At 39.2% G+C, this 23,388-nt stretch overlaps 1 protein-coding gene across 8 annotated transcripts in view; it reads right to left on the bottom strand.

The window, feature by feature from the left end:
- Positions 1-23,388, bottom strand: part of CPLANE1 (ciliogenesis and planar polarity effector complex subunit 1) — a 183,073-nt gene that overhangs the window by 120,996 nt on the left and 38,689 nt on the right. For 6 of the 8 annotated variants that reach the window (XM_054032044.1, XM_054032045.1, XM_054032046.1 and 3 more), the window contains 11 exons: positions 20,845-20,948; positions 20,550-20,732; positions 17,970-18,219; positions 12,736-12,897; positions 11,220-11,983; positions 10,394-10,605; positions 9,110-9,190; positions 4,597-4,761; positions 3,528-3,701; positions 720-945; positions 263-402 (listed from right to left, as the gene is read on the bottom strand). In XM_054032044.1, coding sequence (XP_053888019.1) covers positions 263-402; positions 720-945; positions 3,528-3,701; positions 4,597-4,761; positions 9,110-9,190; positions 10,394-10,605; positions 11,220-11,983; positions 12,736-12,897; positions 17,970-18,219; positions 20,550-20,732; positions 20,845-20,948 — 2,461 coding nt within the window. The remainder of the gene's footprint in view (positions 1-262; positions 403-719; positions 946-3,527; positions 3,702-4,596; positions 4,762-9,109; positions 9,191-10,393; positions 10,606-11,219; positions 11,984-12,735; positions 12,898-17,969; positions 18,220-20,549; positions 20,733-20,844; positions 20,949-23,388) is intronic. The other 2 variants (XM_054032050.1, XM_054032048.1) reach the window with 2 other exon arrangements.

Raw genomic sequence — 23,388 nt, 5'->3', positions numbered from 1 at the left:
GAGACCTGAAAAAGAACTCTGTGTAAGCTCAAAAGCTTGTCTCTCTCACCAACAGACCTTGGTCCAATAAAAGCTATTACCTCACACACCTTGTCTCTCTACAGGATTCTAGGCACTTACAGTAGCTATCTGCATATATGGTGATAATAACTGTATCTTCATAATGCTAAAGACAAAACACTTAAAGTGAATGCCTAGGATTTATGGAATCAATTAGAACAAAGTTGACAGTAAATAGGATGAAACTATATTTTTAATATACCTGTAAATTGTTTATATTTAGTTCTTTCTTCATTTGATGTTTCAAAACTGACTGGCTGGCCCAAGAAAGACTGTAGTTTTTCCTGAAAAATTTGTGTTGGAGTCAAGTTCAAAGGCAGATGTAATTCCGTTTTCTCTGACCTGAAAGCATATCAAGAAACTATTAATTAATGACAAAATAAAAAAATGTGTGGAGAAACCAAGGAAATTCTGTGGAAACATCTTTTCCTTTTTCTGGAAAAAAAAAAAAACAAAAAAAAACCAAAAAACCTTCCACAGATAAAATTATTCATCTGAGGCACTGGCTAAAATGCACATCTATTTAAATCTTGTATCTATTAACCTGGAAGTGTCTTAGAGGAAGGACACTACCTTCTCTGCTCAGTAAAATACTTGATAATACATAATCATGCATGATGATAATTCTGAGTTCCCTTATTTGAACAAGCATAACTCACCGTAAGTCACCACCACTTTGACAGTACAGATTATAGGCCACACCTATTGAAACAGACATTTTCCAGTCTCCAAGTTTGTGTGCTAGCCACACAGCCTCTGGAATCAGTCCACCCACAAAGAGCAAGTCAAGAGCATATTCAGCTGTCCATACAGAAGAAAGGTTCTGGTCTCTAACAGCACTGGTGACCACAGAGTGCTGTAGTGGAACAACTCGAGGAAACCGGTCTATGAAAGGAAAATATGTTTTTAATAACGTTAATTACATACCCTGCAGGTTAGTTAAAATAAACTCAGAGTTTATACTGTGGCATTTGATCACACCACCTTGTTGCATAACTGATTTTTTTTATTACCTTTATAACACTGTATATGATTTTTAAAGGATAATATGGGGCAGATACTCATCTGGGGAAAGTTGTCATAGCTCCATTAAACTCAGAACTATGACAATTTTCACAAGCTGAGGATCTGCCCCATAGGCTTTCCTCTACTATCAAGTATGTTCTCCCTGTCTAGCACTTACAGATGGACAGAACAAGTTGCCTCTTAACCTTCTCTTTGCTGAGCTAAATTCAATGCCCAAAATCATCATTAACATAGAGTTCAGGTTGACCAACAATGCCTTGTATCCTTCCAAAATGTCGAGTACACCTATACTTAAGCCTCTAAAAACAAGAAAATAACTTAAGATACACACCAGCCCTACCCCTGCAACTTTAACCCCTGAAGTAGACAAGAGCCATTGGGGACATACGGTAAGTACATTTCAGCCAGGGCTGCCCTATAATGAGCAGACATAAGGAATGACTATGTTAAAACATTTTATTTGGTGCAAAGTGTCCCATCGAAGTGTATTCTCTCATTCATTTCCATAGACTCAAACTGCCCAAAAGTGGCCGGAGGAGCGAGGGAGGGGTGGGGGCGCGCAGGCTGGCAGCCCACAGTGCGGCCAGCAGCCATGGGGGAGGCGGCGGGCATGGCCGGAGGAGCAGGGGGGGGCGGCATGGCGTCCGGCAGCCGCGGCCGGAGGAACAAGGGGAGGGAGCCACGGGGGTGGCACAGCAGGGCTGGAGGAGCCATGGGGGGGAGGGGCGGAGCGGCCGGAGGAGGAGCCAAGGGGGACGCCTTTTTTATGTTTGTTCCCCCTCCTCTTAGAAGCTGGCTACGCCACTGTTTGCCATAGCTTACTCTGTGACATGAAGAGAGCTACATCTGCACCCAAATAGACTGCTCATTTCTATGCTGAGTTAGGTAGGTTGTGCAAGCCACAAGTCTAGCCTTGCCATGGAGATTTGTAGCATAAGGGAAAGGGGCTCTGCACAACCTGCAGCAGCATGGAAAGATTGCAGAAGTAGAAAGTTGCCCATTAATCTTAATTGGGTGTTTTCAGTCGAGATGTTCAGAACACCATGTGGAGGTGAATACAGACTGACTCAACCTGACAGGTGTGAAGTGATCCCATTCACCTCGTGGGGGTGCTCTTCTCCCCACTCTCCCAAAGTCTACCCCAGCCTCTGTTGTGAAGTACCTATTTTTGAGACAAGGCATGTGAGCTTTACAGCAATGTGAATATAAACATCAGCTCCTTATTGTGAGGGATGTGTCTGAAGAACTAATCCCCTGACCAAATGACTCCAAAGTAGCACCAAGAAGCATACCCCTGCAAATGTCATGGCATACCAATACTCTAAATAATCTCACTATGCACATGACTTTTAGAGCATTTTTAAAATTACAAGCTCATAATATAAGGAGCACGTGGTATGATTACATTACCCTAATGTTGCTTACTAGAGCTTTTCATCTTCCCTTTAGTTAATTAAAACTATTTTCCTTGACAATACTTCCAAAGTAAAAACAGAGAATACGTGCGGATGTTAGGACACTTTGAAATATCAGCTCTTAAACCAGAAACTCTGCTCTCAGGGCAAAACTTCCAAAAGGAACCCTTGCAGAATGCAGGCAGAGAGCACCTAATGTGCAAACACACATTCCCAGAAAGCTGCCATGGGCAGGACCAAAACACACACTAGAAGATGCATTTTGGATTTAACAGCATGTCAGCTTGAGTCACCCAGTTACTCTAATGTCAGGCTGCTTGAAACATCACAGCTCACAACAGAGCCCCAGTCCTTTTGCACATGCACAAATGATTTTCTCAAGATACACTGCAGATTCAACTTATATCCTGAATAAATTTTAACATACTGCTTCTTTCCCCGAAAGGGTAGTGTGTATCAGACAATAGCTGAGATTTATCCTGAGTGGGTGATATCAATTTGAGGACGGGCAGCACCAAAGTTTGAGCCCCAGATGTGTGTAAAAAAAGGCATTGTAAGAACCGTACAATTTTGATGTCACATTATTATAGTTTTTAGGGAGAGCTGTATCTTGGGAATCCCTTGTTCAAACAACCTCAAATTTGGATCGCTAACTACTCTGGATCCTCATGAGGCACAGCAATTTGCAAAACAATCCAAGTAAGTATGTGGATTATAGAATAAACTGAGAACACTTTGTACTATACTTTTTAACTATGACATGAAAGCTTAAATATTTAAACATGAAAATATTCTCAGCAATTACCACAGCTACAAAATATTTGTTTTGCTGGCACAAAAAATATTTGCAAAAAATATAATAAAACCAAGTATAATTTTATCCTTAATACTATAATTATAAAAAATAAAAATCACACATCTAAAAACAGAGGACTTACCCCTTTAAGGTAAGGTAAGGCAACACTGACACACAAATCATAACACTGAATCAGAGCCAGTTAAAATATTTTTTGTTTAACAGAATACCTTGGTTGATGTGAAGTGGAGGCAGAATATCGACTTTATGTGGGGGAAGTATATAAAGCAGTTGATTAGTGAAGTAGGCAGCCATGAATCGTGCCATGGACTGTATTACTGCCATTGCAGCTTCAGGATGAACATCTCTTATCATCCACAATTCATATTGCGAATATTCAGCATCTAAGAGAGAGATATCTAATTAAAATGTTTTTGACAATAACAAAAAATTGCTATAAAAATTGGGCGCCAGAACTGTTTAATTATACCCAACACAACTGTTTGCACAGAACAAACAAACTGCGGCCCTACTCATTTCCCCTGACAACATTCCTGAGCCTTTTAAAACAGAAAACATAGAAACCTCTTTCTATTAATTACTAGTTAGTAACAATTCCCTTTGAAGATTTCTTACAACTATAAACTAGAGATGGGCCCAAACCACTAAGTTTAGATCCAGGACTGACTCTGAACTTTCCCAAAGTTTTGGTTATTCAGATCTAGGGCTTTGATTCAGCCCTTTATAAAGCAAGGGGCTCAGTCACAAAATGTGCATCCGTATAAGAATACAAATGTTTCCAAAGTTTGTGTGTTTGGATTTAGGATTGTGACCAACTGTGTCTCAACAGAAGTCTTTCCACAGACTTCAGTGATTTTGGACCAGGCTCTAAAAAAGGGTACTTAACTCACACACAAACTATAAACTATACAATTAAAGCTGTCTTCCAAACACTCACTCTAATTATTACAGACTAGAAAGAAGTTCTTCAGTCAAATTTTTTTGAGACACAGAAATACTGATGATTCAGAAGTGGGGCATTAAGGAATTACAGGCTGAAGAATGGAAATAATTAAGGAACTCTCAGCTTCTGTGTCAGAGTTACACAGAAAACCTATTTTCCATCCCTTAAGAAAAGGATGTATTCAGTCTGCAGGGAGCTCTAAGAATTTTTAGAAGGGAATCATGGAGTTAAGTTCTTACAGGGGCATAAAAGTTAGACACCAGGTTATCTAAAGAATAACAACATACATTAGTAAACGGAGTGGATTTTTATTTTTTTTTACAAGATAAACATACCAGAAAAATCTTCTATCTGCCTTACAGACAGCTGAGATCGTCTTAGTATCTCTCTCACAAGATGATCGCTCAGCCCCTGAGCCTCAGTTAAGTTGTAGTGATAGAGGTGGCAATATAATATAGCAAGGTAATACCTAGTTTGAAGAAACTGTGTCCTCTTTTCTCCTACATTACAAAAGGAAACAAATGCAGAATTGAATATTCAAAGCAAAGGAAGATAAACATAGGTTAAGAGGGACACACACACACACACACACAATCCAGGATGCAGAAAAACAAATGAGCATAAAAAAAGATTCAGAAAGGCTAAACATAGCAGATGCCCCTCACCTGAAATTGCCTCTATGTAACCATGATACCCCTAAGGATCCATAAGTTATAGAGGGAGCAGAACTGGAGAGCAGACATTCTAGAAGATGAGATCCTATTGCAAGCCAGTGCATTATCAGTCAGAAACCTGCATGGGAGTTAATTCTCCTCCTCCAAGTTCCACTTCTGCAGCTTATACACATTTCAAAAAGGGGGTTAGTGAGCAGTTGTGATGTTACAAAGGCAGCACAGCTCAAGTCAGACATGATGCCAGGAGAGGGTGCATAGAAAGCAGGAAGTAGAATGCAGCCACATTGTGCCTCAAGATCCACAAGGCTAAGGCCTGATTTGTCTAGGTATCCTTAAATACCAACAAGGTTTCAAACATATCTCTCTTAGTGAAGATACATTTAGATCCTGTACTCTCTGAAATAACTAGTGATACAATCAGGTGGCACCCTTTCTCCCTGAGCCTGTGTGGAAGGGCTAATGCAATAAAAATGAATATTCTGTGTCAGCTCCTCTATATTCTAAGCAGCCTACCTGTATGTATCCCTCCATCTTATTTCAGAAAATTTAACAACATTATTAGAGCCATTGTGTACAGTTTTGGTCAATGCCCGTGACTATCACTTAAAAAATTCCAGCTCCCTGTAGCCAAGGGAGGGTTTGGGCTCCCAGACCTACAAAATTACTTTTATGCTTTTAATATGTCACAGATGTTAAATTGGTTCCAGCATGATAAGGCCCTTATACGAACATGGGTGGAAACTGAATGAGTATTAATGTATCCAACTCCCTCTGTGGGCCTGCTTGGTTCCTCTTTCTTGTCCGATGGACAAAAATAAGGTGCCTACATTGGTGGCAGCATAAAGAGTATTGGTTATCCTAGCTAAGAGGTACCAACTTCATCCTTGCCATCACGTAAAAGCACATATCAGGGTAACCCAGACTTGCAAACTGGGGGGAAAAAAACACCTATAATTTGGAAGAACTGGCTGAGCATGGGTATCATATGTATTTCCCAATTGGTCAGTGATGAAGGCTTTTTCCCTTTTCTAACACTAAAACAACAATATGACCTGCCACACTCTGGTGAGTGGCAGTGCTTACACCTAAAACATTTGCAATGTATCAGTTTGGTCTGTATACCGTAAGACTGCCGATAGCTCAGTGGTTTGAGCATTGACCTGTTAAACCCAAGGTTGAGAGTTCAATCCTTGAGGGGGCCACTTAGGGATCTGGGGCAAAATCAGTACTTGGTGCTGCTAGTGAAGGCAGGGGGCTGGACTATATGACCTTTCGGGGTCCCTTCCACTTCTATGAGATAGGTATATCTCCATATTAAAGCTACTGGAAACCTTCGAAATACTTCATAAACTCCCCAGGCCCATGTCCTCTATGTATGCCTTACTAATGAAGAGGAATTTGATTGGTCTGGAGTTCTCTGCAAAATCATGGGGAGTTATCACAGCCTTTCAAAGAACCCCAATGGCAGAGCATATTATAGAATGTTAAAAGTGCTTCTGTGGATCTCAGGCTATGCCTGATAGAGCAAAAGATTCTATTCAAAACATATTGGACGCCATAAAGGTTGCGCAAAATGGGGGCCTTTTCTTTGATATTTGTTGGCACTGTAATAAAAAGAAAAAGGAATCCTGATGCATATACTGCGAGATTGTCCTATACAGAGCTATGGAAAAAGGTGGATATGTGAGTGAAAACAGTGCTTGGCTTCAGCAACCAAACCTCAGCTGAAAATTATATCCTAGGTTATGTACTGGGTTTAAGTCCACTACAAAGATTTTGGTTCTTGAGAGCTGCAATGACTACCAAGCTCATGATTTTACAAAAATAGAGGAGTAAACTTACGCTCAAAATAGAGCAGTGGAATTCAGACTGTCTGAGTTAGCAGAGAAAGAAAGAATGACTTATTGACACAAAGATCAATTATATGAATTAAAAGAAACGTGGGCACCATTTATTGATATATTTGGATAAAGAATGCTGAGATATTGAATTTTAACCCAAGGACAAACACAAATTGCTGCACTGGAGAGTTTAAAGCAGCACAGCTGCACTGGTGCAGCTGCACTGCTGTAGACTCTCTAGCATAGCCGCTCTAAGCCAACAGGAGAGAGTTCTCCTGTCTGCTTAATTACTCCAGCCCCAGCGAGTGGCAGAAGCTATGTCGGTGGGAGAAGCTCTCCTGCTCACATGGCCCTGTCCACACCGGTGCTTGTGTCAATATAACTTATGTCACTTAGGGTGGTGATTTATTCATGCCCCTGTGCAACATGGGTTATTTCAACATAAGCTGTAGTGTAGGCATAGCCTTAGAAAGGAATAATCAATTATACAAATACAAAATTGGAAATGACTGCCCAGGAAGGAGTACTGCAGAAAAGAATCTGGGGGGTTATAGTGGATCACAAACAAAATGTAATACTGTTGCAAAAAAAAAAAAAAAAAAAAAAAAAAAAAAAAAGTGAACATCATTCTGGGGTATATTAGGAGTGTTGTAAACAAGACATGAAAAGTAATTCTTCCACTCTACTCAGCACTGATAAGGCATTAGTTAGAGTAATGTATCCAGTTCTGGGCACCACACTTTGAGAAATATGTGGGCAAATTGGAGAAATCCCAGAAGAGAGCAACAAAAATGATTAAAGGTCTAGAAAACATGACCTACAAAGAAAGGGTGAGAAAAAAAAAAAAGTGGGGGGGGTTGTTTAGCCTGGAGAAGACAAGACGGAAGGGGAACATGATGATAGTCTTTATCAAGAAGAGGCTCATTACTCTCTTGATAAATTGGAGGAGTGAAATTGTTCTCCTTATTCAGCAAGGACGGGACATGAAGTAATGAGCTTAAATTGCAGCAAGGGAGATTTAGGTTAAACATCAAGGAAAAATTTTTAACTGTAGTTAAGCACTGGAACAAATTAGCTAGGCAAATTGAGGCATCTCTATCATTGGAGGTTTTTAAGAACAGGTTAGACAAATACCTGTCAGGGATGGTTTAGATAATACTTAGTGCTGCCTCAGTGCAGAGGACTGGACTAGTTGACCTACTGATGTCCCCTTCCAGTCCTAACTTTCTATGATTCTATCATAGCTCAAATCATGTCAGACTTCCATTCCACCTGACCTCTCTGCTTTTTTCCCTCCCTCATCCAACCCTGCCCTCTCCTTTCCATTTTTGCCTATTTGTGTATGTCTTTTTACTATTATTATTATTATTATTTTACTTTTATATTTACCCCCACTCTAACATGTTATATCTCTGTAATACTGTCTGCCTTTGTATTATCTGGTCTTGAAGCTTTGACAAGTTGTAAAGTTGTGTAGCTGCATAATTTTATCGGATATCCTGTGAAATGTGCAGTATTTGGTGACAAATACAAGCTGTAAGTAGTTTACCTTTTTGCATTTTTATTGTTTTTTTAGGAAAATTTAAAAAAATCATAAAACCTCCCATATAACCCCTGTCCACTCAGCATACCTGAGAACTACTCCTTCTCCTAAGACATGAGTGGCTGTCCTCAAAAGGTAGCCATGTAAAGATTCTGGAGTACTTCTTTCCTCCTTCCTAACTCTCTATAAATACACCAGGAGTGAACACCAGGGGAGGAGAAGAGCTATTTAATCTAGAGGATAGTGCTGTTACAAGAACAAGTGGGTATAAATGGGCCATACATAAGTTTAAGCTGGAAATTAGAAGGAGGTTTCCAACCATCCGAAGAATGTGTTTTGGAACAGCCTTCCAATAGGATTAGTAGGGGCAACCTAACTAGTTTTAAGCTGGAGCTTGATAAGTTTATGAATAGTATTATCCAAGAGGGTTATCTGCAATTCTGGGAACTGGACTCAATGAACCAGGAAGTCCATTCCAGATAGTCTACTTGCTCACCAAATGGATTTTCAGCTAGAATTTATTTAAAACAAAACAAATTCCTCCTTTAACTTTACAACTTCTGTAATAATTGTCCTTTGGTTTTTCAAATGTATTTAAAAAGTCTTCTGGACTCAATTTTTATTCCTGAGCAAATTTTGATTTCAAAATAGCAGCTCTGAAAAATAGGTGTCTTTTACAAATATGCTAACAGCATGTTAACTACAGCAGAGAAGTATGAACAGCCTTGCCAGAATATTGTGCAAACATCTGAAAACTGAAAAGATGAACACTGCACCATTTTTCCCTTGCCTTTTGCTTTGGTTTCTTGAAGAGCCCTCTTCCACAGATCCACAGATTCTTCGTATGAGCCTAAAAGAAACTGCTCCTCACCTTTAAAAAAAATACATCAACAAAATTACAAGGTATTCACATCTTTTCACACATACAAACACATAAATCTATATCTGTTTCTATTTCAGTTCAAATCTTTGCCTGTTATTAAATACATGATTTTTAAACACCATATCAGAGAAGCTGTCATAAATGGTAGCACAATTCCACAGCAGCTACTACATGTGCAAATTTCTCAATCTCTGGAAAATCACTCTTATTCCAGCCAAATGACACTTTGGTGGCAGGGGCGAAAATAATAATTCTGAACTACAGACTTTTCTGGGTAAACATTTTTGACTGCTAATTCACTATTAAAGTGGAATTAAAATTGGTTACAACCTCTTGCCACAAAGCTTTTATAAACTGTCACTTTTTAGCAGACTAACAGTAAATTCAGAAATACTAAGTGTAATCAAAAACTTTATGGTTCAAAAACATATCATTTTATTCATGGTGATAAGCATTTCCCGTTACTTTTTCAACTTTCACATCACCTTCTTTGTTGTTTTAGTAATAAATAATAATAGCTCAAATTTATATAATAGTCCCTTTCATTCCAAAAGGCAAATCTCCCAATGAAATCAACTGGATTTTGCCTGCATGAGAACGATAGCGCCCTATTTACACATCATTGAAATGTTGTGGGGTAATTGGTGGAAGCCAAGTGAACAACCAGCATAACAACAGGAGGATGGAACCTTTTTGCCAAAGACACCATCATCAGCAAACTCCTACTCTGGGGAAAAGCGGCATGGAACTTTGAAAACAAATCGATGTTTGTAAGGTCTCAGCTGAGAAACAAATATACAGTGAAGTGCCCAGAACTCCATTTATCTACCTCAGAAAAGACAAAGCTGTCTCAACCTTGTCAGGATTCAGATTTGTGATACCAGGATGCCTATATATTTCAAACTTGATTCAGCAAACTGAAGTCAATGGAGTTTTTCCATTGAGTTCAACGGGTTCTGGATGAAGCCTGTAATGTTTAAGCCACTAAACCATACGCAGAAATACGGTTAGCCATAAAATATTAAGATGCTTTAGTTGTGAGTCCTCAGAAGTTTGATGAATTCCTACTATAACTATCTCAGCAAATACATTACAGATCAAGTCAGTTATTAATTACAAATAAGTTGTACCTAATCTAATATTCAGTCCATACAACTGTCATCTGATTACAGTTCCTTCCAATGTACTAACCAATCACAGAATTGAGCTTCCGGGTTTGTTCCAAGGTCTCTCCTGAAGACTGCAGGACTGCCTGTATATGACCTAGAAGTTGTGCAACAATGGATTCTTCATGTGCAATCTTCATTTCAGTTAATGACTTGCCATCCTTAGATATTTTTCTGTTTAGCTGAGTCTGATACTGAAGCACTTGTTTATATAATAACCGCCACAATATCATCAACCTGCAGATCAAAAAGTAGTATACTATCACTGACCAAAAAATACAGGTTAGTTGAAACAGAGGGATAATTCTGTCTTATTCCTCAAACTTACTTGTTACTTTGTATATTATATTACAGCTAAAGTAATATTTTCTTCAATATTTCCACCATAATTTGATTTTCAGCTCTATATTTCACCAATTATATTTATAATTTTTTCATTAATATCTTCATCTATTTTCTTGGATAGTCTTAAGAACCATATTTTATGCTATTGTTTTCCTTTTGTCTACTAAATTTATTATTGTACAGAATGTTTATTAATAATTTACAGCTTTTAGTGTTTAGAAGAATCACCCTAACTCATGTACCCAGGTGTTGCTCCCACACTGTTATTTGTTTTATTGAACTTAGTACAAACATAACAGTACCTTTGTCAAATAAACAAATATGACACTGTATTTCACTCTAATAGCATGGAATTACTATGCCTGCTTCAATAAATTACCACAATTTTTTCAGAGTACAAAGTGGAGATGATATAAAATGCTGCTGTAATTCTTCTCTAACAAAACAATGAGAAAGTAATTAAATCCAGTTTTTAAAAAGTTTTTAATGCACATTAACAATCATACCTGTTTTCTGGCTTTTCACCAAGTTTTACTGCCTGAGGAGGTATCTTAACCAGAGAATTCAGTGAGCGAAATTTCTGAGCACTGCTCCCATCAAGAACTTGAAAAATAGGCACAATCAGGGAGTCAAGCTCTACAGCACTGTTAACATCAGAGGATGCAGACATTATTTCATAACAAGGTGTGAACTTCCCATTTAGACTATGTGCAACCATCTTCAGTAAACAGAAGCACCCCAAAAGGTATTCTGAGAACAACTGATCTTGGTGCTGAATAAGCATCAGTTTTACAGTCTGTGATGTCAGCTTTACCAAATGCCCAACTGTCTGTCTGTCTCTCACATCCCAGTACAGGACAGTTAAACACTGCTGAAAATGTTTTAAGATAGCATGCATCCATAGCTTATATTTTTCAGACTTGTTTAAAAATGCATCATGGGTTAGTAAAGGGCTTTTAATGAACTGGAGAATGTTGAAAAGGTGGGTAATGCAACCTATTGTGTAATTCAACAGCATATCTTTTTCTTGCACATTTTTTGAAATCCCTATCCCCCAGGCTGCAAGAAGGTTTTTCTGAATTGAATTTAGTTCCGTAGATAGATCATCTTTTGCATCAGTATCATCTTTTGCATGAACAGTGTCAAACATTGATGCAAATTCCAACCGGCCTTGATCAGCTTTACTGAAAAATGAATTTGGTCCCTGGCTGCAGAAAGTAGAAGAGTTATTTTGAAACTGCTTGTCATCATCAGATTTGTCTTCATAATCCTAAATCAAAGGGAAAAAACATATGTAATCTGATTTGTATCTATTTTCCTGAAAGCAAGTCTAGTGAAAGAGGCACAGTGAAGATTAACAGGCCTTATATATGAAACCTCTATCCATTCTAAATCATCTAACATTCAAAAAGCAATTAGCATAGAGTGTGTATCTGTGTCTGTGGACTCTACTCCCCACCCCATTTGCTGCCCCAAATAGTAAGGCTCAGAATGCGGGTAAAGGGGAATTTGCTTCTACAGAAGAGATCTTCAAAAGCAAAGTACACAGCAGATTTGAAAGGCTGCATGGCGAGTTTGACATACAGCCATTCTTCCTAAAAAGATGTTAAGATTTATGAGGTAGACAAATAGCAATACATGTCAAAGCTTAAAACTCAGGATTTTGAATAGCAACAGAAAGTGACTTAACAACCTGTATATTATTAGCATGCATTTTTGGAAAAGTAATTAATTTCTGAAAAAATCATTTATTTTAAGATGATGTTTGAAAACCATTAACATCCTGCTAAAATGACTGATAAGAAAATCAGTGCATTTTCTAGAACCTATAAGCCAAAATAAAATTAAAATTCTTCCTAAGAATGTAAAATCATTTAAGCAAATTTAGTAAGAGTATAATATTCAGAATATGACTTAAAATTAGAGCGCAGGATAATTAGATTTTTTTTTCCATATTCAGAATTGCCTAAATTAGATCAGATGCATTAATTATACAGTAAATAGAAAAGTGCTGTTAAATACCTGTAAATCTGCTGCTTTCTCACTCAGTTCTGCTGTTTCTTCTTCTTGCAGAAGAAGAAATTTTGGAATGGTAGAAAGGGTAGAATTTTGGTTTCGATGTTGTTTCAATAGGCTAGCTTTTAAAGAAGACAAGGATCGCAACTGCAGCCTTTTCCCTTTAGACTGTAAAACACAAAAGTAAGAAAAACTACTTTCATATTATTACGTATTTGTCTGTCTCTGGTAACACCCAAAACATGATAGATACTTTCCAAACATAAAAGAAATTATTCCTGACCTAACGAATTTACAATCCGAGAACCAAACAGGCAAATACACAAAGGACTAGGGGAAAGGGGCATATCCTAAATAGACTGGAGACGGTATCTGGTAACGTCTTCACAATGCAATGTTGTAACAACACCAGCCAATTGGTTTTTTCCCCTACATATCATGGCAGAAGTGGATCTTCAGGAGGGATTTGAATGCATGGAAGTAACAGACTATCCATTACTAAGTCTGTCAGTCTATGCATACAAGGCAGTGGGGAAGAAGGTGCAGAAATGATTGTGGGAGAAGTGGACCATCACAGATCATTGTGCGGGCTATGCCTTGTACCCCTCCACAATCCCTCATTCCTAGTGATAGAACTGTGGCTCCGCTTCACTCAAAGGAGACTCCTGCAATTCTGTCACTCAGACTGCATACCTAGGCTTCAGCAGGGCCTATTTTGCTTGGCTTCTTGTACAAGTCTTCTCTCAGGAGCTCTAACAAGAAAATATATGCAATGACTCAGCTCAAGCTCTTCAAAATGAAGTATTATTTATTAGCCAACAGGAACACAGTATTCAGAGAAATGGATTACAATAACCAAGAAGGCTTAAACATATGACTATTAACCAAACTTCATTCTTTCCTTGTAAGTTGTGGGTGAGATCCACTCAGCCTAGATGTTCCTACTCTTGGGCTGAGACAGATAGTCAGCCAGTGCAGCATTCTCTCAGTCAGAGACTAACCTCCACCGCTTCCTCTCTAGGCAGGGGTCTTTAATGGATTAGAGTCTCTTTGATCCTAAGTATCAGAGGGGTAGCAGTGTTAGTCTGAACCTGTAAAAAGCAACAGAGGGTCCTGTGGCACCTTTAAGACTAACAGAAGTATTGGGAGCATAAGCTTTCGTAGGTAAGAATTTGGTAATTCTACAGGCCACTTTCCTCAGATCCCACTGAGGAATACACTAAGAAACTGCACCATCTACTCAGGACACTCTCTACACTAACACAGGAACAAATCAACATACCCTTAGAGCCCTGACCGGGGTTATTCTATCTACTACCCAAGATCCACAAACCTGGAAATCCTGGACGCCCCATCATCTCGGGCATTGGCACTCTCACTGAAGGACTGTCTGGATATGTGGACTCCCTACTCAGACCCTACGACACCAGCACTCCCAGCTATCTCCGTGACACCACAGATTTCCTGAGAAAACTACAATGCATTGGTGACCTCCCAGAAAACACCATCCTAGCCACCATGGATGTAGAGGCTCTCTACACAAACATCCCACACACAGATGGAATACAAGCTGTCAGGAACAGTATCCCTGATGATGACACAACACAACTTGTTGCTGAGCTCTGTGACTTTATCCTCATGCACAATTATTTCAAATTTGGTGACAATATATACCTCCAGACCAGTGGCACCGCTATGGGCACCCACATGGCCCCACAATATGCCAACATTTTTATGGCTGACCTGGAACAACGCTTCCTCAGCTCTCGTCCACTCATGCCCCTTCTCTATCTACGCTCCATTGATGACATCTTCATCATCTGGACCAATGGGAAGGAGACCCTGGAAGAATTCCACCATGATTTCAACAGCTTCCACCTCACCATCAACCTCAGCCTGGACCAATCTACACGGGAGGTCCACTTCCTAGACACCACAGTACAAATAAGCGATGGCCACATTAACACCACCCTATACCGAAAACCCACCGACCGCTACGCCTACCTTCATGCCTCCAGCTTCCACCCTGGACACACCACACGATCCATCATCTACAGCCAAGCGCTGAGGTACAACCGCATCTGCTCCAACCCCTCAGGCAGAGGACTAACACCTACAAGATCTTCACCAAACATTCTCAAAACTATGATACCCACACAAGGAAATAAAGAAACAAATCAACAGAGCCAGACATGTACCCAGAAGCCTCCTGCAACAAGACAGGCCCAAAAAAGAAACCAACAGAACTCCACTGGCCATCACCTACAGTCCTCAGCTTAAACCTCTCCAACGCATCATCAGTGATCTACATCCCATCCTGGACAATGATCCCTCACTTTCACAGACCTTGGGAGGCAGGCCAGTCCTCGCCCACAGACAACCCGCCAACCTTACGCATATTCTCACCAGCAACCACCAACCGCACCATAACAACTCTAACTCAGGAACCAACCCATGCAACAAACCTCGATGCCAACTCTGCGCACATATCTACACCAGCAACACCATTACAGGACCTAACCAGATCAGCTACAACATCACCGGCTCATTCACCTGCACGTCCACCAATGTTATATATGCCGTTATGTGCCAGCAATACCCCTCTGCTATGTACATTGGCCAAACTGGACAGTCACTACGCAAGAGGATAAATGGACACAAGTCAGATATCAGGAATGGCAATATACAAAAACCTGTAAGAGAACACTTCAACCTCCCTGGCCACACAATAGCAGATGTAAAGGTAGCCATCTTACAGCAAAAAAAACTTCAGGACCAGACTCCAAAGAGAAACTGCTGAGCTCCAGTTCATTTGCAAATTTGACACCATCAGATCAGGATTAAACAAAGACTGTGAATGGCTATCCAACTACAGAAGCAGTTTCTCCTCCCTTGGTGTTCACACCTCAGCTGCTAGCAGAGCACCTCACCCTCCCTGACTGAACTAACCTCGTTATCTCCATACTGATTTATACCTGCCTCTGGAAATTTCCATTACTTGCATCTGAAGAAGTGAGATTCTTACCCACGAAAGCTTATGCTCCCAATACTTCTGTTAGTCTTAAAGATGCCACAGGACCCTCTGTTGCGTCTTTGATCCTAGACTCAAGCCTGGGAAAATAAACCCGCTCGTCTGCCTTGGGCCAGGCAGATGAGGATTTCCCATTTAATAGCTCCCCCCACAGTTCTGTTGAAGACCCTTGATATTCCCTCTGGAGGGATCCCATCTCTGTCATTGTTTCATTTCCTGTTTTGATTAAATCCATGCAGTCATACAGAATAATATCAAATAGATAAACTGAGACACATGTAATTCTCCTAGAAATAATACAGAAGTCTCCCGCATTCTCCACATAGACAAACACCTGTGGGAGAAGTAGTGTGTCAAGGCTGCCATCCCTGGCAGTGCGGATGAGACAGGGGGCAATGAAAAAAAAGAGACAAGGACTAGTATTCTGGGAAGGTCAAGGTTATGTAGGCACCTGGATGGCATGGGGGAAAAAAGTTTGAATTTCATGTAATATAGGAGGAGCTGCCAGTGGAGGAATTCAAAGAGATGGACAACATGGTTAGAATAACAAGTAAAGAAACCAATCTGGTAATTGTATTTTCTAAATACTGGAGGTATCACGAAGTCTGAGGGGAGGAAGATGTTACAATAATCAAGATGGAAGATCATCAGATAGCCTGAACAGATGTTTTAGTTGTAGGGATAGAAGGAAGAGATCAGATCACTGGAACAGCTCGCATAAGTGGGAAAATGGAGAATAAGTGGTCAAAGTTGATCTTTAGATTCCAGGCCTTACCCTGCATCTATGATGTAGGGTGTTTTTGATATATATATATTTTTTTTAAGTTTTTAAGATCTCAAATAAGGGCTCTACTTCTGATTCACTTCTTTTAATATGTGTTTTCCTATTCAACAAATGTAAACTGAAATACAAAAAAAAAAAAAAAGAAACTTGACAATTATAAGGTCACAGTAATGTAATACTTTTCTTTCTATGCCTCTATATGGTTTTGTGTGCGGTGTGTTAATAAATCTGGACATATCTATACCCTGACTGATATGTTCTTGCTCATTAGCACTGGGAAATTTTACATCCAGGCTGACTGCGCTTCCAACTAGCTTGCTTATAACTTCATCTCCCTGCTAGATATTCTCAGTTTATCAAACCACAATGAACCTATACCACCACATATTCAACCTAAATTTAATTTCAAACTCCTCTTCTCTTCCCACGCCCAAATCCGTCAGTAATCATTCTCTCATCCTATTTGATTTTGTTCTTCCTAAACTGGTAACAACTGTCCTCTTCATTCACTAACATACATGGTGCCCTTAGTCCTCTTTCAAATAATCTTTCTCCTCTTGATCTCTTAGTTGATCCCATACATAGTTTTACTGATACCTATAATTCCATCCCTTCTTAGGCTCTTAACAAAATTGCACCCCTAAATTCTCACATCCTCTCCCACTGTTCCAATTTATCCCAGTAAATAGATCATCTCCATAAACTCAAGTATACTTGCTGGCACCTGCAAACGGATTTCAGTTTCCATTGGGATATATGGAAATCCCATCTTACGCTTAACATCGAATGAGTCTTTGTGGGGGGCTGGAAATAGGGATGAAAGGTCTGTCAGTTCTAAGTTTTTCGTTCAAACTTAGCCCCAGTTGCTAGTGACTGAAAACTATTACCCTCCAATAGCTGTTGATCTATGTGAAATGAGTTGAGGGTTTCAATCCAGTTGCTATGGAGTTCGATGGAGTGATGATGTTCACAGTACAACTAGAAACTTCGTTGACTGTCTTGACAGAGACCAAAGACTGAAAATGATAAGGAAGCAAAATTACCTTTTTACTCACTAGAGATGGCCTATCCAGAACAGGGTTGAGGTATAACAACTCACTGTACTGCCATTTTTTGTTCTCCATGGGCACATAAGAAAATTCAGTTTCACTTAAATTCAGAGCCTGTTTTTCAAGTCACTGCCATTCTAAGTCTGTCTCAAAACCTTCCTCCACAGAGCACTGAAAGGAATATATCATGATTGTCCTTTCAAAGACTAAAAAGGCACATGACTCCACTGTTGCCTTTGAAAGCATTTTGTAATACTCTGTTTGAAAGAGATTATAGTGTTTACTATGTTCTCCTTTTGACTAAAAATTCATCATTTAAAAAAAATCTCTAATGTAAAAAAACAAAGAAAACAACAACCACCCAACCCAACAGTACCTTAGGTGTCATCAGACTCTGATGTATCTTTTCAAGCCTCTGGGCTGAATCAAGTAGAAGTGACCTCATAACTCCAGATGGTAAAAGATTATCAGAAAACCTAAGTACTGTAACCATATACCCATCAGAGACAATAAGGTAGGGTAATCTTGAGTGTGACGTTACAGAAAATCTCTGTCTCATTAGATCACTTTCAGAGGCGGATGAACCAAGAGAATGACTAGAATCTTGAGACACAGACTGTTGCAGTCTAGCAAATAAAATAAAAATATATCAGAAAAAATAAACAAGCAAATATCATATGCAAAATTATTAAATGAAAGTATCAAACATACATATTTGGTTTAAAAAATATTTTTTTTTTTGTAATTTATACAATTTTTCTCGAAGGGTAAAGTTTAAACAAGAAGTGCACAAATGCAAGATGACAAAATAATAATGTAAGCAATTTAACACCAAGTTGGAAGTTATAATAATATAACATGACATAATACAGAAGTTAAGCTTAACAGAAAAATGTGAAAATACGAACTGGTCTTTTTTAACCTTAATTAGCTACTATTACAGCAAAATATTGACATCTTGAATTTTGTTATGTAGACCTATCATATAGTAACATATCAATTTATGGTCCTCTATATGGTTCCAATTCTGCAAAGATTTATGCAAATACTTAACTTTATGCATTATCAGTAGACCCACTGAGACTAATCAGAAGTTAAGTCCATGATAAATCTTTGCAGGAGGGGGTTTTAAATGACTACTAATAAAATCATGTATGTTAAGTAATGAAGAACATTAGTATTTTGTATCTATTTTAAAAATAAACTCCTCAGCCATTCTACAACAATAATTTTTAAATACAGCACACAGGACCTAGTCCTGTAGAAAAGATTCCCATTGAAGTCCATGGACCCTGTACTTGCACATGCATTGTAAGATTGGATCCATAGCATTTCCAAATTATAAATGAAACATTTGGTTATTCCCAATTCTTGACAGTTAAAATGTTAGGAAGTCCTCTAAAATTTAAATAGCTAAATGTATGAATAAACAGTTGTATTGCAATTAAAAATAGTCTTTCACATATCATATCACCTAGCTCCTATATAGGTCTTCATCAGCTGATCTTAAAGTACTTCAACAAAGGAGACCAGTATCACTATTCCCATCCTAGAGATGGGAAACTGAGGCAGAGAGATGAAGTGACCTGTGCAAGGTCATCCAGTAGTCTAGTAGCAGAGTCTGGAATAGAACCCAGGTGTACTCTACTCAGTAGGCCACTCTGCCTCCCCTATATAAAAGGCAAAAATCTGATTTTTAAATCAGCCAACGAAAGTGTGCACTGCAATATCATTTGCAAGTATGGAACTTCAAATTCTTTTAAGTTATTGGCCAGCAATGTTTTTCCTACATCTATATGTAGAAAGTTACAAGATGTTTTTAAAGCCAGTAGCAAGATAGTAACGGACTTAGCATTAGGGAGCTTGGTAATGTGGTGGATTAATGTGCTATCTTTTCATCTGTAGAGATGTGGGTTCAAAGTTAAGGTCACAAGAGAAAAGAAGTTCCTTGGTTTCAAACAAATCACTAAAAATGCTTCACATCCTACCACAACAGACACACTGCTCAAACTACGACAAAACCTGGAATAACACAGTTGATCTGCCTTAGATATGACGATGGTAGGCATCTTAGAAACACTATATATAGATTAAAGTAGAAAAGGATTTAAATGCACCAGTACAGTAGTGTGCGACAATACCTGGCTATAATCCATCAGTGCTTACAGTCAGGATCTTTCATTAAATTAATCAGATTCACAGAAAAAGTATTTTAAAGATTCTTATATGCATTGATATTTTGTAACTACCTGTAACTTGTAATTAAGGTTAAATAAAATTTTATATTGCACGTGTGATTTCTTGTTATAACATGTTAGAAGTGCCTTTTGTTCATTTTCAAGAAGCAATTTTCAATAGCGATATACACTACTTAACATAAATGCATGCACAAGTGCACTTCTTATATGAGTGAGAAACTGCATGTGAAAAATAAGGTTCTGGGCTTGCAAAAGGCTGTTTAAATATAACTAGCTGCTTTGTTTAGATACCCTACTTCCACATACAATTGCTGTAATTTCATATTCAATCTTGGAACTCTCACAATTTGAAAGTTACAGTAAATTAAATTCTTGAGCCGCCAAAGTTATCCTTGAATTAAAAATTAATCCAAGTTTTTAACATTTACAAAAAGTGAATTTCTTCCATCACCATAAAACAACATGCAGGTTTTAGGTAATGTTAATCTCTGAAATATTTAAAAATTTAACCAGTCCTAAAAGTCACAAATAATTTATACTTACAGTGCCACATGCCAATTTTTTCAGCAGGACAAAGCCATTATAAGAAATAGAAGAGAACTATGAATGAGAAACAGATATTGAGAAAAAAAAGACAGAGAAACCAAAAGACTTAATTTGAAAGATGAAATTTATTTTAAATAGTAGAAAACATGTAAGAAAGGAAGATATGATAAAATGATAAAGAACAAAAAATCTAAACTTTCAGGTTGTCTCACCTGTATGTTATTAGTGGATGAAAGGGAATAAACTCTGCTGGTCCAAATTCTATAGAGCAACCAGAAGTAACCAAGGTCAGCAATTCACCCATACAAGTCAATAATATCAAGGAGCCACGTTTTAACATGCAAGCCAGAAAAAGACTATCAAGAGTCCAGCTCATGTCACCTACCCAGTATGACCTAACAAAGATAGAAAAAAATAATAGCTTTACAAGTCTATTTTCCTATCAAATCAAGGTATCAATGATGTTACTTCTTAGAATAACTTAAATTCTACTCTTCAGATACTGACCTGACAAATTTGGATGGAACCACATGATTCTTGCTACTACAACCTTTAAGGCTACCAGAAACAGTAACAAAATTCAATGTATTTATAAACAAAATCTGAGTTGCCTATGAAGAAAAAAATAAAGCACAAAAAAAATTAATTGACCATAATAAAGCCTTTTAATACCAAGTTACGCCTTAGATTTGTTGTACTGAAAACATTACTACATGCAGAAATCTTGTCTGCATTACTACATGCAGAAATAAGTCATGCTTATTGATACTCAAAGTACATTTTTACCTTTGAAACTTTACAAATCATAAATTGATTTAAATTATGTCTTTATATAGGCATATATCATCAATATTCATTAAACAGAGAAATTAATCATAGGCAGAGCTGGTAGTGCAGCCTATACTTAGGCTGCCTAAATTTTCCATTACAAGACCTTTTTTTCAGTTGCTTGTAAGTCTGGCAAACTTTAATCATTTGGGTTGAAATCGTCTGGTGTCTGCCTCAGACTGAATTTTTCTGGAAAGTTTCAGATAAAACAATATAGCCACATCCAGGAAAAATATTTGAGAATCTTTTGCTGACAATAAAAATATTCTCACATTCAAAAGCTTTAGCACCACCAACCTTTATAGCAAGGTTTTGAAATTTGGCAGCAGCTTGCCTGTGTGTCACGATGTGCCTTTTGCTAGTCTCATGAAAAAAGTACTTAAATTTGGCCAAATTAGAAGCCTTTAAAAAACTCATTCTCAGCATTGATTTGTTAGTTTGACAGCTAAGTTCTCCAAAGATTTCACCTGAATTGAGCATGTTCCGTCTCAGGGCTATAGGGGCTGAGCTGGACTTCCCTCTAATTGCTGCTCCCAGGTGCTGCCATTCTCTCTGGTTCCAGACACCAAAACTAAGAGCAGAGAGACAGTCTCTCCCTATTGGCTACCATGGGTCACGAAAAAGGAAGACTGACTTGAATAGAGAAGAATGGATGGTGGGAGGCTTGGACTTAAACAAGAGCCAAGGAGGGGGGAAAAAGACAGGACTGAAACAGGAACAGGCTGGAAGGGATAAAGGCACAATGGATGAGGCTTGGAAGGGAACAGGGACAGAAGAGTCTGTGACCAATACAGCACACTCCCCTCAAGAACTTGGAATGGAAGGAGTGGTTCCTTATCTCAGAATAATTCAGTTCTTCGAAATGGTTTGTCCCTTTCGGTGCTCCACTGTAGGATGTGTGCGCATGTGTGTGCTCTCAAATGGAGAATGCAAAGAGGTGTCCACGGGCTCATGGCTGCGCAGAACAGCAACTCATACTTCCAAACAAAGGCATGTAGGGAGCCACGGCCTTCCACCACTCAGTTCCTTCTCAAACATGGAGCAGAGTCTCCACAGCCAACGGGAAGGAGGGTAGAAGCACCCACAGAAACAAAACATCTCAAAGAACTCAAGTTACTGTAAAGTAAGTAATCTCAACTCCTTCTTCAAGTATAGTACAGACCTGTTTACGCGCGAATCCGCTTAACACGCAGTAGCACCATGCCTCCCAGTGCTACGTATTTAACACGCGAGACTCGTTAACACGTGGTACAGGAACTTGCTATGTAGCGCTACAGATTTGCTCACTAACTCAGAAATCGACAAAGTGCAGAGCTGAAATGTGTTGTACGTCTTTACCGCCGATGGGGGTGGGTGGGTAGCAACGTTAAAGCATTGCCACAGCAAAGGACCCTGCAGCGCTTTAAGGACCCTGCCCCTTTTGCCCTCCATTGGCTACCAACGGGCGGGGGGGGGGAGGGAGCAGCTGCCCCAGGGCCGGCGATTTAAAAGGTCCCAGAGCTCTGGACACCGCTGCTGCGGTAGCAGGGTGCGGAGCCCAGGGCCCTTTAAATCGCCACAGGAACCCTGGGCGGCGCGGACCAGGTGGCCTAGAAGGGATGGCTGGGGGATGCTGACCCCTAGCCCCGCCCCTTCCGCCCAAGGCCCCACCCCTTCCGGGGGCCAGAGCTGCCCCCGCCCCGTACCAGTAAGTGCCCTGAGTTACTGTCACCCCTGTGCTGTAATAATAATGTTTTTATTAAATTACACATTTGAATTTATATTCTTGCGAAGCACCATTAACAGATAGGCCTGCAGTATTTGGGACGCTGTGAATACGTATGAAATCCTAGATAATTATACATGTATATATAGATATCTTAAGATATTTCAGCATGGCCCTCTTAACCCGTTAACACGCATTCATGACGGCTTGACTCCCGACATCCGCGCGTAAATGGGTCTGTACTGGATGACTCTATGGATGCTCCACCACATGAGACTCCCAACCAGTACCTCAACGAGAGGGTAGCAGATTTTCCAGGCTTGTCCTGTCAATATAGGTGAGGGCCCTTCTGATGTCTAGTGTATGCAGGCTGGTCTCTCTGGAGACATGAGGTTTTGGGTAGAACACGGTCAGGCGAATCTCTTGATTAATGTGGTGTTCCAAATAGACCTTTTGGAGAAAGTGAGGATGAGGATGCAGTATAACCTTTATTTATAGAAGGTAGTATATGGCAGGTC

This window comes from Malaclemys terrapin, chromosome 6 (genome assembly GCF_027887155.1).
Source record: "Malaclemys terrapin pileata isolate rMalTer1 chromosome 6, rMalTer1.hap1, whole genome shotgun sequence".
Lineage (NCBI taxonomy): Eukaryota > Metazoa > Chordata > Testudines > Emydidae > Malaclemys > Malaclemys terrapin.
The sequence above is the reverse complement of the archived record's forward strand: the minus strand, read 5'-3'. Positions and strand labels throughout refer to the sequence as shown.